This window comes from Pleuronectes platessa, chromosome 6, assembly GCF_947347685.1.
Source record: "Pleuronectes platessa chromosome 6, fPlePla1.1, whole genome shotgun sequence".
NCBI lineage: Eukaryota > Metazoa > Chordata > Actinopteri > Pleuronectiformes > Pleuronectidae > Pleuronectes > Pleuronectes platessa.
In genome coordinates, this window is record NC_070631.1 from 11787400 (window position 1) to 11803514 (window position 16115).

The window sequence follows — 16115 nt, forward strand, 5'->3', positions numbered from 1 at the left end:
TCTCTCATAATGACTTCCAAACAAATTCAATTAATTTGCCACTTGGGGGAAAAAAATCACTGCCGTTCCACCGAGTCATCTCTCACTCCACCCTCTGTCTCCAAAGAGTCTTCAAAAGGGGAAAAGTTTAACCACACTGTGTTTCATGGCGTTTTGTGCCCACAGACACGCTTCGTGAACGTGAGCACCAGTTTTCCACAGCCAAATTGCACATGTTAATCCCAGCACTCCACAGCTGTGACACGCAGACGTGCACTTAGCGGAAAACCAGAGGGAAAAAACTATTTTTGTTCATTGGGATGGAAAAGAGGAGTAACTGCATGATAAGTGTGTGTTAGTGTGTGTTAGAGTGTGTGTGTGTGTGTGTGTGTACGCCCGCGTGCAAGAGTGAGTAGTCTACACACTGTCTGTGTTCGGATTTGCTTTATCGGCTGACAGTCTGACCTTGTAGGTGTTCAGATTGGTTATCATGTCCTAATATGGCTTGGTTAGTCTCTCTCGCTACATGAAACTGACTGTTCAGGCATTAGTTTCTTCATGCTGCTCATCAGGCATTGTTTTTTCTCCTCTACCTCTTCAGGTACAGTCCGATCAGATGGGAAGCCCATGGATAAGTCCAGGTTGGCAGTGAAGACTTCAGGTCTGCAGCGCTCCTCCTCTGATGCTGGTAAAGATCACAGGAATGGCACTGGTGGTGGTGAACAGCGTAAACCACCATCTGGCCTGGTCAGGCCCTCAACAGGTGGAAACTTTGGCTTCAAGAAGCAAACCACAGTCGCCCCTAATGGGACAAACCACGTCGGTGCGTCTGCTATGATGAGTACAGGTGGCAGTTCAATACCCGGCGGCTCTGCAACTGTGGGGAAGGTTCCCAAAACATCTGGTATTCCTGTCAAACCCGGGGCTGGTGGTGGCAGTGGTGGAGGACGGAAGACAAGTCTAGATGTTTCAAGCAACGATCACAGTAGTTTTCTGTCCCCAAATGCCAGGACGTCTCTCCAGTACCGCTCTTTGCCTCGTCCTGCCAAGACAAGCACACTGACTCTAACCCGGCCGAGCTCCGCACGACCAGTAAGCACCACCATGGACACAGGCTGTGGACTGATCAAACCCTCCTCTACAGCACTTCAGGGCTCGAGGCTCAAAGAGCCTGGTTCTGGAGCAGGGTTGAGTAAAGGGGGGAGCCGTGGGATTCTAAGTCCTAGTCCTGTCAATCAAACAGACCGAGAGAAGGAGAAAGAGCGAGCCAAAGCTAAAGCTGTGGTCTCTGACTCTGAGTGTGGAGGTGGGTCTCTGAAGGGCAGCCCGGCTCAGACCCCCTCAGAGAACGGAGTGAAGCTTCAGGGCCTGAGACCCCCCAGCAGTGGTAAGGGCGTAGATCTGCCCTCACCCAACACACACAGGTACCAATGTTATACACTTATACAATATAAATATATACAAGCAATCATTTCTCAATGAGCGCACACACTTTCAGAATAATATGAATATTGCATTTACTTCAATGTTGTTTGATATTTTTTAGAGTATCTGGAGTACGCAGTCTCGCTAAGCCTCCATCCATGGCCCATCTCGACAAGCTCAACTCCAACAGCCTGGATATGGGAATTCAAGACTCACTGCCCCCGAAGATCCCCCCCTACTCTAAGCTCCAGGACCTGGTGAGCTCAGCAGGCAGCCCCTGCCTCACTCCCAGCCCTGCCCCGTTACTCAATGTGAACTCCTCGGCCTGCTTCTCGAGCTCCGGGATGGGGCTGGGCCCGAGGCAGGTCTCTTCTCTCGGGGTGGAAGGGGGCAGGGGGAACACTTCTCCCCTGCTCTACCCCCGTCTGTCTGGGCTACATCGGAGCATGGAGTCGTTGCCGCTGCATATGAGTCTGGCTCCTGAGCCCCAGGGAAGAGGGAAGAATAGGGAGAGGGAGAGTTTGGTGCGAGGCTACACCACCTTAGAGTCCAGAGACAAAGAGAGACAGGAAGACAGAGGCCCTCCTCCCAGCTGGAGCTCTGGAAGTAAAGTCTCGCTGACTCTCACAGACAAGTGAGTTCAATTCTGTTGAAAGATATTCTTTAATTATACATGCATAGTTTCTGTCATCCAGGGTTCTTCCATTCTGTCATGTAGCTCTACCTACTGGTTATCTGAAGAACTACACCTATTTCATTCATTGTTTAGGGAAGGCAGGAGCGGTCCAGGAGAGAAGCTTTGACATCTTAGTATATGCACCTGGTATAAACATGAGGTTTTTGTTACACCCGAAAAAGGTATTGTAGGATGGTAGTGGTGATTATGAAGAGCAAAGAACCAAAAAGTAATTACATTTCAAAAGAAAAACCCACAAAAATGTAAACAATTAGTAAGATTTTCAAGATGAATCATATATAGAGAATATAGAATAGTTTTATTATAATATAATACTATTTACTATTACTAATTTAGAGTAAATCATATTTTTGAGGCAAGACTACACGTGTGTGGGGGAGGGGAGTTAATCTAAAAACTGAAGTCAGAATGTACAATATGAGATGTTAATTATTCTCTAAAATATTAAGAAACATAATTACTTGGTGGCCCATTTGTCGCATATTATTTGGCTTAGACAAAAATGAAACTCAACCCACAAATAAAGGCAATGGCATGGACGCACACTCGATATACACACAGACACACACATACTTTCATTCTGAGGGGTCTCTAGGCTGTTATTACTGCAGGACTATTATCAGTGTTGAACGGGCCCTGCTCACTGAAGACATAATTACTGGCTGACACAGCTGTCTCACTGTGCTGCTTTGTGCCCGCTGCCTGCTCTTGAGAGTTTAATAACTCACTGCACCACTGGTTAAATAATAACATTGTTTAATCTCTGCAGCTCTCAGAGAGACCGAAACACGCTGCCAAAGAAAGGTCTGAGGTAAGTTGACACGCGCACACACACACATGCAGCTACAGGCCTCAGACACAATCTTACGGTGATTGTCACTTCAATTTTGGCACATACCTTAACCTGCACACTCACACAGCTCCCATTGATAAGATCTGTTCTGATTGACGGACTGTGTTAATCCTGCCTGCAGGGTCTGTACACACCCGGCCTTTTACTTGTATTCCAAAATCTGGTCTTAATCCCCCAAATATTGTATCTCATTTATATCGTACTGGCAACATTTTGTGAGTCTTTCCACTCAGATATTGGCTGGCCGGCAGTACCATGTAAATGTCTTATTGTAGGTGGGGCAGAGCGTCAGATTGTTATTAGTGTTTATCTTTATTCATTGTAATAACATCCCCATATTGAGATATCAGTGTTCACTTCAGTTATAAGAAAACAGTAAAAAATCATCAGATTTAATTATTTTCTGACCAACAGTTAAATACCAGATATATTCAGTTTAGTGTCATCAAAATGATATAACAAATAAGATAGAAACAGTAAAGCTTCACATTTGAAATACCGGAATGAAAATTGACTGTGAAAGATTTAATTGATTTTCATAGAATTTTAGGTTTAACTAATCAATCAATTTCTAGATCTAAATGAATAAAACAAATGCATGTATAAAACCTTTCTAGGTTTTTTATCCACAAAAATACAAAATAAATTGTATATGTTTGGAGGATTTTCTGTTTCTGTATTACATTTACCACAACATCACTGATGGTGTCCTCTGACACCTGTGTGGTTTCAGCTGTGTCTCCCAGGTTGAGGAGGAAGGGAAGGAGAAAGGAGAGAGGAGACACTCTCATTCTATTCTCAGTATGACCGACTCGCTCACTCTTCCATCGATGTCTTCGCCCACCTCCCTGCCCCGCACCTCTAAGACCAGTATGGGTGAGTATGCATATATACAAAACACTCCAAAGTACACTGAGTAGAATAATGCATTTCTTTAACCTTATGTATAACATGGGTAGAGCTGCTGTTGTTCTTGAGGGGTTGGTCATTCCACACGCCAAGTGTGCTGTCAACACCATAGCTGTAATACTACAAGTCACCTGGTGCAGTCTTCCCCAGGTGTCACAGCTGAGAAATATATAGCAATACGACATTGAAAAAGGCCAAGAAGAGGAAGAAACAAGCAAAATAGTATTCCCATCTTGGAATCTCTATGCTCCCTCATTAATGTGATTATTGAGGGAACATAAAGATTCCCGTAGAGACCTTTGTGATGTGTGAAAGGGCAAGGACCAGTATTAACTAGTCAGAACTCTCTTTCCTTTGACCCTCTGGTTTCACAGTAATACCCAGCCCCGTGGGCGGACCTCCGAGGATGACTCGATCCAACAGCATCCCAACACACGATGCCTCTCTGGAGCTGTACGCAGCCTCTCCACTGGGCAGCACGCTGTCACTGGCTGAGCGTCCACGCAGCATGGGAATGGTTCGCTCTGGATCCTTCAGAGACAAGGAGTCCGACGAAGGTGAGTCCTGCTGAATTACTGTGATTCTGTTTGGTACCCTCATTTACTACTTCATCCTCTCGTTGGTTTATGTTGTTGCTCTGAATTGTCTCTCTACCAGTTCATGGGTCTGTGCTCTCACTGGCCTCCAACGCCTCCTCGAGCTACTCGTCGGTGAGTGTGGGCAACATGCATAATCAGGTAGATACAATTCTGTTTGGGTTTGTCTGTGTGTGAGTGTGAGTGTGAGTTTGAGTGTGTGTGTTTGTTAGTGTGTAAAGTGATGCTATCTTCTTGTTTCAAACTTTCACACAGTGCACACTAGAGACAAGACTTTCTCCCTTGGTATGCTCTGCAACTTATTACACCTCTCCTCTTCCTCTCTGCTTTCTCTCCTCCTCTTCGTCTCCGCTGCTCTCCTCCTCCCTCTCCTCTCCTCCACCTTCGTTCTCGTCCTCTCCTCTCCACTCCGCTCCTCTCTCCCTGTGTTTTATCTAACATCTTGACTTTTACTCTCCCCCTGCTTTCCTAAGGCTGAGGAAAGGATTCAGGGAGAGGTAAGTGTTTTCTCTCCTGCACTTTCTCCTTCTCCTCTGTCTCCTTATTTTCTTTCCTTTCATTCCTCATCCCTGTCAACTGTGGGGGAACAAATATTTCTCTCATCTCATTAACGCCATCTGCCCGCGTCTTTAGTAAACTTATTTAATTTATAGTTAAACTTTTGCTTTTTTTCCTCACAGCAAATCCGCAAGCTGAGGAGAGAGCTGGAATCATCCCAGGAGAAGGTGTCAAACCTGACCACACAGCTGACGGCAAACGTACGTTTTCTGTTAACATCATTAAATAACACGACACAACTCACTTGGGTCAACTGCCTTAATATTGTATTATTTGACGTAGGTTTCATAAAATATCCAGGTTTAAATTTAGCTTAATGTCTGATCGAAATATCCCTAAAAATACATTTTATTCCCAACTGCATTTAACCTCTTAAATAAAATGTCCAATATGGAAGTGATTTGTGACATCTTCATCATTTAAAAAATGTGACCTTTTACCCTGAGGTAACTGAAGTATTAGCAGTAGCCCCTCCCTCTAATTTTACACCCCAATACTTGTCATTCATCTTGATGAGCAGACTACTTCAATGACACTTGCCCCGAGGCTGAGGTAACTGACACTCATAGAGACACAATTGGTGTCGGACATGAGAGAGCAGGCAAAGGAGGAGCAGTGTCAGACTGCATTTGGCTTTGTTGTCCTTTTGGTTTCTTAACAGGTTTAAAAAGATTTATTTTGATTAGAAACAACCAAGAACTGCAAAGTACATTAAACCTCGCTAGCTTAGGTTAGTCCATGACAGAACATTATTTATTTTAATGCAAGTCAGTGGATTCGGAGCTTAATACTTTACCTTCCACTATCTTATACATTTGTGTATTTGATTGGACTCTTCATTGAAAACAGTGAAGAGCCACAAAGAGGGACTAAATATCCGAGCTTTGGTTTGTCAGTTACAAATCATTTCTGCGCCGTCTCAGCACATTTCTTATCCGTGCTGGGCCTGAAGAGAGCTAACCTCCTCCTGAACCTTTCCCCAAGCCACTTAGCTTTGCCTCACATACATACACACAGACACACACACACACCAACAGCGGCCTCGCCCTCTCTTTGTACTCTACAAGGTTGTTTCTGAATGACATCCTGTCAGCATTTTCATTGGTGCAAGTGCATGAATAAAGCACAGGCATTATGCAGTGCACTCAATCAAGTGTGTGTGTGCGTCGTGGGTGTGCTTGCATGCATATGTGTCAGTGTTCCTTCCTGTTGGATTTTTTTCATTCTCTGTGACCTTATTCTAACCAATTATTATTATTAACCAATAAGCAAAACTGATGCAACCATTAAAGCATAACTGGATTAATGAATTATTTTGTACATGTATAATTATGTTCTGCGAAGTAAGAAATGGATTTGCTTTGTGAGAGAGAGAAATGAGGGAGGTGAATTTTCCACAGAAAGATTCCTTTCCAGCCTTTGTGTGTTATTGATCTTACATTTTTTATTATGGACCTTATATGCAAGGAATAAGCCAAATTAAAAATCTGATTGAATGTATGTGAAGTACTTGTTAGTCATAGTCTCCCTGCTCTTTCAAAAATGACGAACATTTAAATGTACTAGTAGGTGTATATCTTGATAATTTTCTGTCATAGACAATTATGTAGAAAAAAGAAGCTTCTGCCTGTGTTTTTAGTCCTCAGCTCATGTTTCTTCTCTTTCCAAACAGGCAAATCTGGTGGCCGCCTTTGAGCAAAGTTTGACAATGATGACCACTCGGCTCCAGAGTCTGTCAGTGAGCCACGAGCAGAAGGTAACGTCATCCATCACGTCCGCACTCCAAATAAAAACCTGAATTCCAGCTGCATTCCACCGCTGTGCCAATGTTATGAGCCGAGCGCAAAGAGGCGTTGTTAGTGACTTTGTTCACAGTCTGCAGTGAGGAGCTAAATATCATATATATATACGCGAGGGGCCCACTGCAGTTCCACATACAAAACTCATGTGAGAAGGGTACAGAAGATCAATTAGTGATGGAGAAGCTCAAAGTACACTGGGTTTGCACGTGCACTCGCAGCAAACAACATTCCTGCATTCTCCGGCCTTTGGTATCAGTTTTGGTGCGAATAAACCCATCAGTGCTTGAGGCAGTGCTCTGTGCTCGGTGCGAGTGTGTGCACAAAGTGTGCGAGTGGGCCCTCCCCGAGCTTCATGCTTTGCTGCTCCCACTGAAAGCCCCGTCTAGACCACTCCAGGAAAAAGTCTTTGTTGTTTGTGCCAGCGCACTGACCTGTGCAGCTCAGCCCGGAGCACAGGCTCTTTAACCTTGAGGAGATGGGCCGGGTGGCTCCATTTATAGCAGCTTCAGCACACAATGGGCAGCACAGTGAGGCTCTGCTGTTCTGAACTCTTTGTCCTTGTGAACTGCAAACATCATTTAAGAGATCAGGCCCAGATTTTTTGTACTTGAGTAAAACATCATGGAAAACCACTGCCTTTTTTCAAAATTAAAAAACATCATATTATTATTAGTAGTAGAAGTATTACAACAGGCTAAGCAGACACAGGATACTCAGGGGAAATCACATGGATGCATTAACACAAATGAAAGCAAGAAAACAAAATTTGCAAAAGTCTGCCTCTTTCCTCTTTTTCCAACAGATACAAACGGATCCACCTGAACTGAACTCTATGACAATTACTCATTTGATGTCTGTGCAGGACTCTGAGCTGGTGGAGCTGCGGGAGACCATCGAAGACTTGAAGACCAAGAATGATGAGGCCCAGGCTGTCATTCATGTAGCTTTAAACAATCCAGATAACGAGAAAGGTTTGGAGATTCACATACTGATACTATTCTCTATCTCTTTACATTTGTACCTTTGTCTTGATGTAGACTTTATTTAATTTTTTTCTAGATGTGCAAATTCGACGTCAGAACTCATGTGAGAGCATCTCAAGTCTCAACAGCCTGACCAGTTTGTCGAGTGTTGGCAGCTTTAAGGACCAAGACGCCAAGAAGAAGAAGAAAAAGAGCTGGGTAAGAATGAATGCACTCTGCTGGCGAGTTGATATTTTCACTGCCTGATGTTTTTTCTAGGTTCAGTCTGTTCGACTTCATATGGAAAATAAAGTGGGACCCGTCATTCCCTCCTCTGTGTTGTTATTTGTCTGTTTTAGGTGCTTGAGATGAGTGTAGTTATTGTAGAGCCTCTTTAGATTTCTGTTATACGGCATGATGGGCCACTTTAAACGGTCCCTCCATCTCTGTTGATTCACCACCTAGACCACTGATTGGCTGCCTCTTCTGTGAATATTGAATTTGAATGGGTGGCTGTAATTCAGTACAGTTGGACATCAGCAAACATGATGTCCCGTTAAGGGTGGACCTCTCTGCTTAATCATCAGTTTATTAAATGCTATTCTAATTTTTCTTCACTTACACCATGCTCTGTTGTGTAGTTTATCCTGTAAGATATTACAATGTAACCCTTCCTCACCCAGCAGTGGGGTAATCAATCTGCAACAACATGCACTGTAACTTTGACCTGTTTGCAGAAAACTAGCTTTAAAGGGATAATTTGGGGAAAAACACGTATTAGTATTCTTGCTGAAATATGTCCATTAAATTTGGTTGTGAAAGTAAATAGTCAATCTTTTGGAATAGGTCTAATAGATCGTATTAGCCAACTGTCCATGAAATGTGTCTTTTCTTTTTGAGCAAAACATGTGTGAAGGCTAACATTCGTGCTGCTCGAATAAATACACTGAACCATTGAATATTATTCAGTAGTCTGTACATCTGCTCCTCTGTCTCCATGTAGCTGAGAAGCTCCTTCAACAAGGCGTTCAGCATCAAGAAAGGCTCCAAAACCTACTCAGACATCGAGGAAATCGCCACCCCCGACTCCTCGGCTCCCAATTCCCCAAAGATGCTTCATGAGGGGGAAGAGGGAGGGGAGCTTCAGTTTTCAGGCCTCAAAACCTCCGTTTCTGCCACCTCCTCTGTGTAAGTACTGATAAACACCATACTCCAGCTCCTAGCTCAGCAGGGAGAGAGACAGTTCTAACTTCCATCTGACCCTAATGAGTGCACCCTGTCCCCTCCAGCATCATGGAGACAACAGAGGAGGGGGACGAGGAAGCAGCGGTGTCAGATCTACGCTCAGAACTCTGGGTGAAAGAGAGGGAACTGACGGACATCCGACTGGAGGCCTTAAACTCTGCTCATCAGCTGGAGCAGCTCAGAGATGCCATGAACAACATGCAGGTTTGTTTTGCTTGTATGTGCATGTCTACTAAAGTATATAATGAAAATATTTGTTGGAGAGATAATGCATTTTTGTGTCAATAGTTTGAATTGAAAGTTTTTCCCTGCTCATGTTCTAGTCGACAGTAGAGAACCTGAAGGCGGAGAACGACCATTTGAAAACAGGTGAGGTCCCAGGCTCTGGTCCCACCTCCTCCACCTCCACGCCTTCAGGCCTTGCCTCTCTCCTGGGACCCTCACTGAGGCAGCCAATGAGCATGCCCCTCACCAAGTCCTTCAGCCTCAGTCTGAATGATTGTAAAGATCCAGGTAAGAGCTAAACATTAAGCTCACACACACATGATAATAGTAATAAATTATATTGAATTCATCCCTTGTTTCCTCTTCTATTTCAGACACGTCCTCAGTTGACAGGTTGAGTGTGTCTTCCTCAAGGGATGAGGTGTGTGCACGAGTTCTGGTCGGCATTGGAGATCAAGCTGAGGTAAACACAGCACAACAAGAACGTCACCTAGCAAAGCATAACCCCCAAGTCAACCACATTTAAGTCTAACGCATCCGCACCACATATTAATAATAGTTAAAAGAATACACTTATTAAAGCACTTTTCAAAATACAGTTACACACAGTTACACACATCGAAATCAATTTGCATATCACAATTTAGAGCAGAAATATGAAAATAAAAATTACCAAAATAGTGAGAGAAAAAATTCATGCTTTACCCTTTCTCTCCCTCTCTGCGTCTCTGTAGGTCAGTAAACAGCCACAAGAACATTACTTGGGCTCAGTGCTGGTCAGTGCGAAGACGGACTGGACCTGCCTCGACTCTCTAATCGCCAAGATCTTCAAAGTAAGTAAATAATTGTCTCATTATTGTCACTGTGAGGATATAGGTGTTAAAATAGAAGATTAATTAATGAATTCTTCTCCATTTTGTTCAGGACTACCTGACTCAAGTGGACCCGACAGCCAGTCTGGGTCTGTCCTGTGATTCGCTGCACACGTGCCAGCTGACCCAGGGAGTGCAGCGGGTGATAGGGGGGGACAAACCTCAGGCCTCACCTTATCGTTGTCTCAGCAGTGGTTCAGCTCGTATAATTGTCACCCTGAAAGGTTAGTGAATGTCCTCAACCAATAATAAAAAGGATCCTTATAGTTTTGATGACCAAACATCTTCATTGGGTTATTTACTCACTTTTCAGCAGCCACTCGTTTCACTTTATGTCAACTTTGATAAAAAGTAACTGTTGTCCTGGGGACCTTCTCTGCAGTTTTCCCATCACATATGAACAAAGCAGCGGGGGGGGGGGGGGTTAGGGTTCTGCACAGATGCGTTCACAACAGCAACAAAGCAACTCACAGAAACTCTGGAAGCTCTCACTCGGCCATTTGCTTTCACACATGCACGTCCTCCAGAGACATTTCGGAGAATCTCCAGAGTTGATTTGATGTCTGAATGTGTGATTTAACTTGTTCTGTCATCCTGGAGAGCCGATTCGGCTTTAATGATCCATTGTATCCAGCTTTAGGCAATTAAAACCCCATTTTTCTCTCTTCTCTCCCTGTTTCCGCCTCTCTAGGTCTCAGAGAAAAATGCGTGGACTCACTTGTGTTTGAGACCCTGATTCCTAAACCCATGATGCTGCACTACATCAGTTTGCTGCTGAAGCACAGGCGTCTGGTTCTGTCCGGGCCCAGTGGGACAGGGAAGACGTATCTAGCCCAGCGTCTCGCCCACCACCTCCTGCAACGCAGCCGGATGGACTCATCTGAGGCCGACCAGGAGACCTGTGTCCTGGGTCGCACCCCCGCCGCCACCTTCAACATGCACCGTCAGACACAGAAGGTAACACCTGACCTTAGATTTTCAAAGGCCATTAGTTTAAACTATACACACAGAAGAGATATTTACCTTTGTTTGTCCTCACAGGAGTTGCAGTTGTATCTGTCCAACTTCGCCAATCAGATTGACAGAGAGACTGGAGGAGAGATGCCATTGGTTGTTATCATAGATGACATCAGTGATCCAGCAGCCATTACTGAGCTAGTTAACGGAGCGCTCACCTGCAAGTATCACAAATGGTGCGTCAATTCAAACAGTCTTTATATTCCACTAGAGTCTGAACACAACATTTGATTCATGAAAGTACATAATTTCCTCTCTTGATGTTTCAGTCCGTACATCATTGGAACAACCAATCAGCCAGTGAGGATGTCGTCCAACCACGGACTGCACCTCAGCTTCAGGTGAGAACTGAGCCGCAACATGCTCACAGTGCCGCTTCTGAATTTGATACACCATTAAATACAAAACCAAGCAAACAGCAATGAACATTTCTGGCATGTGGTCACAGGATGGTGATGTTCTCCAACAACGTGGAACCAGCGAATGGGTTCCTGGTGAGGTACCTGCACCGTAAAGCTGTGGAGGCCTACCAGGAGAAGGAGCAGGACTCAACAGGCCACGAAGCTCTCCTCCGTGTTCTCGACTGGATCCCTCAGCTCTGGTACAACCTCCACACGTTTCTGGAGAAACACAGCACTTCAGACTTCCTCATAGGTGAGAGACAGTGGGCCCGGTTAAGGTAGAAAACAGTGGGGATGGTTGGGTTCTGTATGACTCAGAATAGCAGTTAAAGGGAAGTTTTGCCTCCTCCAGGTCCCTGCTTCTTCCTATCGTGCCCAGTGACAGTGGCTGAGTTCAGGCAATGGTTTATAGATCTGTGGAATCACTCCATCATTCCATACCTGCAAGAGGGAGCCAAAGATGGAATCAAGGTGAGCCCCGCCTCCAAATCTCAAACAGCAGGAGTCAAACTCCTCCGCTCTTCACGTGTTTTACATACATTTCTATCTGTTCCCTCAGGTCCACGGGCAGAAGTCGGCATGGGAGGATCCGGTGGAGTGGGTGAGAGGCACCCTCCCATGGCCCGACGCACAGCAAGACCAGTCCAAACTCTTTCACCTACCTCCCCCCAGCATAGGTGCTCTCAGCGAGGAGAAGAAACCGCCCAGAGATACGCCTCCGCCCAGCACGCTGGAGTCCGACCCACTGGTGAGTCTATCGTTAAGTGTGCAACTAGTGTAGGGCAGATAATAATACATCAACAGAAAATTCAGTGAGCATGCTTTTGGTTTTCCTGTTTAGTGGTAGAGATACAGGAAGAGAGAAGTGAAATTGTGTTCACTAACCACAGCACAGACGGAAATACTGTCTGAACTTTACTTAAAATGTCTGAAGAAAATCACATGTAGAATCAGCAGAACTGTTCAAGTGGACAACCAGAGAGCACTACAGTATACACATAGACGGTTTCAAATAAACAAAAGAACATCAGTTTGATAACCTTAACAAGGATTTCACTGTTGTTGTGTACATGTGTTCTCCCTGAATTTCAATACCTCTCAGAAAGTCTACAACAGTGTCTGTTTTCACGATAAATGAATGCATAGATTTTTCATATCTTGATCATTCATGTGAACTGAATGTTAGCAGCAGAAAAAAACCTTTATAAAAACTCCAATAATGCATCAGATTATATTTAGCAGCACTTTTGCAGATTAACTGGGACCAGGAGCTGCAAGATCCTTAATATATCAAGCAAAAGTCCCAAAGCAGATGGGCACCAGGACAGTACAAACCTTCACCAGACACAACACACCTACTAGAAAGAAGACAAGACAACATGAGTCAAAGATGATTTGCATCTCAACCAGCAGGGGGCAGTTTTGTCAAATCTAAACCAAATGTTTAACTTAGTGATCATTAAAACATTTGACAGATTAATTGGATAACCAAATTAATGTTCAGTTTGACATCCCAAGTACACACTGGGGAAATGCATTCAAATCCTACCATGTCTGTTAATGTCTGACTCACTGCCTCTGTGCGTCCTGCAGATGGCGATGCTGCTGAAGCTGCAGGAGTCGGCCAACTACATCGAGTCTCCAGAGCGGGAAGGCCTTCTGGATCCCACTCTGCAGGCGACACTCTGAGGACAACATGAGAATGTCAGTCAAGCTGTGTGGAGCCATGGACTATTTATTCTTACGGCTGACACGGCGTGTGCAGTCCCGATGAGACTTTAAAGACTCAATCGTGAACTCTACTGTGTGCTCAGTGAGCAGTTACAGAGCTACATGTAAAGGATCGACGGAGAGAGTGATTATGGACGAAGGGGTCGCTCTGCCCTGCTATCACAACATTGGAAAGACAATTAACCTGCTCTCATAGGAAGCTGTGATGATTATGTCAGGGAAACGAGATTATTGATTATTCTCTTCTCTGCCCCAAATTTGTCCCAGATTTGCTGCTTTTGGATCTGCAAGTGCATGGTAACCAGAATAGTATAATTACGTATAATCCTCCCGATCATGACCTATCCACCAATTGTTTTGTTTGACTCCACCACCTTAACTTCAACTATTTTGGTGCTCACTGATTTTCTTCTAACGTGCTCCATTTTCAGAAAGAAAATTTCAGCTCAGAAGTAAAACGGTCTGAATTCCTCAAATGCAGGGTCGTCACTTGACAACAGCAAAAACAAATAAAAAAAAAATGCACTTTATTTTCTACATGTGAAAATTGGATTCAAGGAAGCTGTGTCATTGATTGTGCATGGAATGGAGGACTACCAGTTTGGCCAAATCATGCAGTTCAGTAAAGAATCCTCTAGATGGCAGCCTCTACTGCTTTCTGCCTCAGTGCCATCCTGGTGTTTAATTTTCTCAAAGGTGCTCGGTAGAAAACAACAGACACAAACACACACTTTCAATCCCTCAACTATAAAAATGGCCTTGAATGTTTATTTTTCTTTTGAGCTCAGCCATATTGTCATTCATGGATCAAATATCAGCCCTGAGAAACTAAGAGAGATATGCATGGGTGAATAATGAATTGAAAATCAGTTTAAGGGCGAGTCTGTGCAGAAAACACCATCGTCATAGCCAGGGGTTTACTCCAGTAATGTGCTCACGATATTGTAAACACACAGAAAAGAAACAAAAAACAGATTCTGTTTGTTTTTCTAGTCTGCCAAATCGGTTAGCCTCCTATTTCTGGCTATGCTTGCTTCTACTCTCTACTCCTCTATCTGTTTTAAAACAAAAACTTCTCTTGTGATAGTGGAGGATCTACGACTTTGAAAATCTTGATTTTGTAGGATTTTATACTGACTCATCTTCAGTGAACATGATTATCACCCAGTTCGTAAACCATACATGTCACTATCGACAACAGCCGACAGGGTCGACAGGGATGAACTCCTGCCGCCACCGGCCCCATCATTTCTCATTTGTCCTCCCAACAGCTGCCAACGAGTGATAAAGACAAAAAAACAATCTTCTCTCTCACTGCATTTGCTCTTTATATATTGTATAATGTTTTTTTTCCAACTGTATCAATCAGTTTCTTTCTCATACAGTTTTTAAGATTTACCGTGCAAGTAAGGGCTTGGGTTAAGAATGCTTCAATCTCATTTCTAAGTGGCTTTCTCTCCCCTTCGTTCCTTTGCACACCATATTTGTTAGAGAGTGCAGAGTATTTATTGCTCACTTCTTGACTGTTCATGCGATGAAGGAAGACGGTGTACAAAGACGCGTAAAAGGAGGAAACTGTAGAGATACACTTAAACTTCTCTGCTCTATGCCCCCCCCCCCCTCTCCGACCCTGAAGTACCTCAAACTGCCATATTCTGCCCCCGATGTCCCTCTACTCTCCAAACAGCGGAGTGGGAAGTAGAGACAAGATGCCTAAAGTAGTCTTTCTGTGCCTGAAACACAGTTTGGCCTGAAGCGGCTTGTAAAGCTGCTTTAACCCTTCGCTCGGAGGCCTCGACTCAGAGGGAGCGTCCTCACTTCCTCTGGCCTACTCTGATGTCACTTTAATGTTGTCACCTTAAGAGTGGGTTAGCGGTTTGGGTCCCTGGCTGGTGTGTCAGTAAACTGCAGTAGATGAGAGTATGTGTGTCGTGACAGGGCCTCTTGAGTGCGATTGTTACACCTTTTTAAACTGACGGTGTGAAAGACTTGGACGTCTTTGAGGAGGGGCCCTGAGAGCGTGAGACAGCGATTGGATATTATCCTGGAGATGTAACCGTCGTTGCATGTGCCCTTGATGTGTTCCCAAAGTTTTCTTTCATTGGACCTACCACATTAAACCTTATCAGGGGAGGGGATTTTTTAATAACTGGATATGTTCCTTGTTTTTTTTTCACATTGTTTTTAAGAGCAGACGTTTGTTTTTATTATGCAAATATTTGTAAAGGTTTCTTCCTCTTTTTGTACATGACATCACTATTGTACACATTGTATATAGTCATAGGATCTGCGACAACAATCACTAAAAAAAGATTTCGAGATCTAGGAGAAGGCATGGCTCCTGTATGCAGATAAATGGACGTCCTCTGGTTTTTAATGTCTTCCTCCAGAGGGAAGGAGCACTTGGCTTGATAGGGGACCTTATAGTGGTTGTCTGGCATGTATATAACCACATCAACTTCCATATGTCTAACATTGAGCTGTGGACACAATAAAGTCATGCCATTCTTCACATCGCCGCCTGTTTGTGTTGTTTGCTATCCTTGAGTCCTCCACTGGAGGGCGCTGATACCACTGTTTAATACCACTTTATCATCAGGCTGCATGATGATTTGAATGGTAAGTTGTCTTTTGAAAATTATCATTGTAATTAGTTTATTTCTTAATTTTGTTCTTCATTATTATTTATAATATTTTGTTATTATTAATAATATTTTGTCTGTATTATTATTGGGAACCGGGGTTTTCCCTGCCTGTGTAAGTCATTGGTCCAAACAGAGATGATGATGTGACTGAGGTGGGGAGGGGGCCATCAAAGTAAGGGAATGGGTGGAGTTGTGTGG

At 44.0% G+C, this 16115-nt stretch overlaps 1 protein-coding gene across 10 annotated transcripts in view; it reads left to right on the forward strand.

Annotated features, from left to right (window-relative positions):
• nav1a (neuron navigator 1a) overlaps positions 1 to 15784 on the forward strand; it is a 75673-nt gene extending 59889 nt beyond the window's left edge. For 3 of the 10 annotated variants that reach the window (XM_053424709.1, XM_053424708.1, XM_053424717.1), the window contains 24 exons: positions 581 to 1403; positions 1526 to 2038; positions 2871 to 2912; positions 3688 to 3830; positions 4238 to 4420; positions 4521 to 4600; positions 4715 to 4744; positions 5140 to 5217; positions 6690 to 6773; positions 7622 to 7790; positions 7879 to 8000; positions 8785 to 8969; positions 9071 to 9230; positions 9350 to 9539; positions 9626 to 9714; positions 9986 to 10084; positions 10176 to 10347; positions 10815 to 11080; positions 11165 to 11316; positions 11410 to 11481; positions 11589 to 11794; positions 11894 to 12012; positions 12101 to 12289; positions 13135 to 15784. In XM_053424709.1, the coding sequence (XP_053280684.1) occupies positions 581 to 1403; positions 1526 to 2038; positions 2871 to 2912; positions 3688 to 3830; positions 4238 to 4420; positions 4521 to 4600; positions 4715 to 4744; positions 5140 to 5217; positions 6690 to 6773; positions 7622 to 7790; positions 7879 to 8000; positions 8785 to 8969; positions 9071 to 9230; positions 9350 to 9539; positions 9626 to 9714; positions 9986 to 10084; positions 10176 to 10347; positions 10815 to 11080; positions 11165 to 11316; positions 11410 to 11481; positions 11589 to 11794; positions 11894 to 12012; positions 12101 to 12289; positions 13135 to 13230 (4262 nt within the window). In that variant the 3' untranslated portion in view covers positions 13231 to 15784. The remainder of the gene's footprint in view (positions 1 to 580; positions 1404 to 1525; positions 2039 to 2870; positions 2913 to 3687; positions 3831 to 4237; positions 4421 to 4520; positions 4601 to 4714; positions 4745 to 5139; positions 5218 to 6689; positions 6774 to 7621; positions 7791 to 7878; positions 8001 to 8784; positions 8970 to 9070; positions 9231 to 9349; positions 9540 to 9625; positions 9715 to 9985; positions 10085 to 10175; positions 10348 to 10814; positions 11081 to 11164; positions 11317 to 11409; positions 11482 to 11588; positions 11795 to 11893; positions 12013 to 12100; positions 12290 to 13134) is intronic. The other 7 variants (XM_053424713.1, XM_053424718.1, XM_053424710.1 and 4 more) reach the window with 6 other exon arrangements.
• Positions 15785 to 16115: the final 331 nt, after the last annotated feature.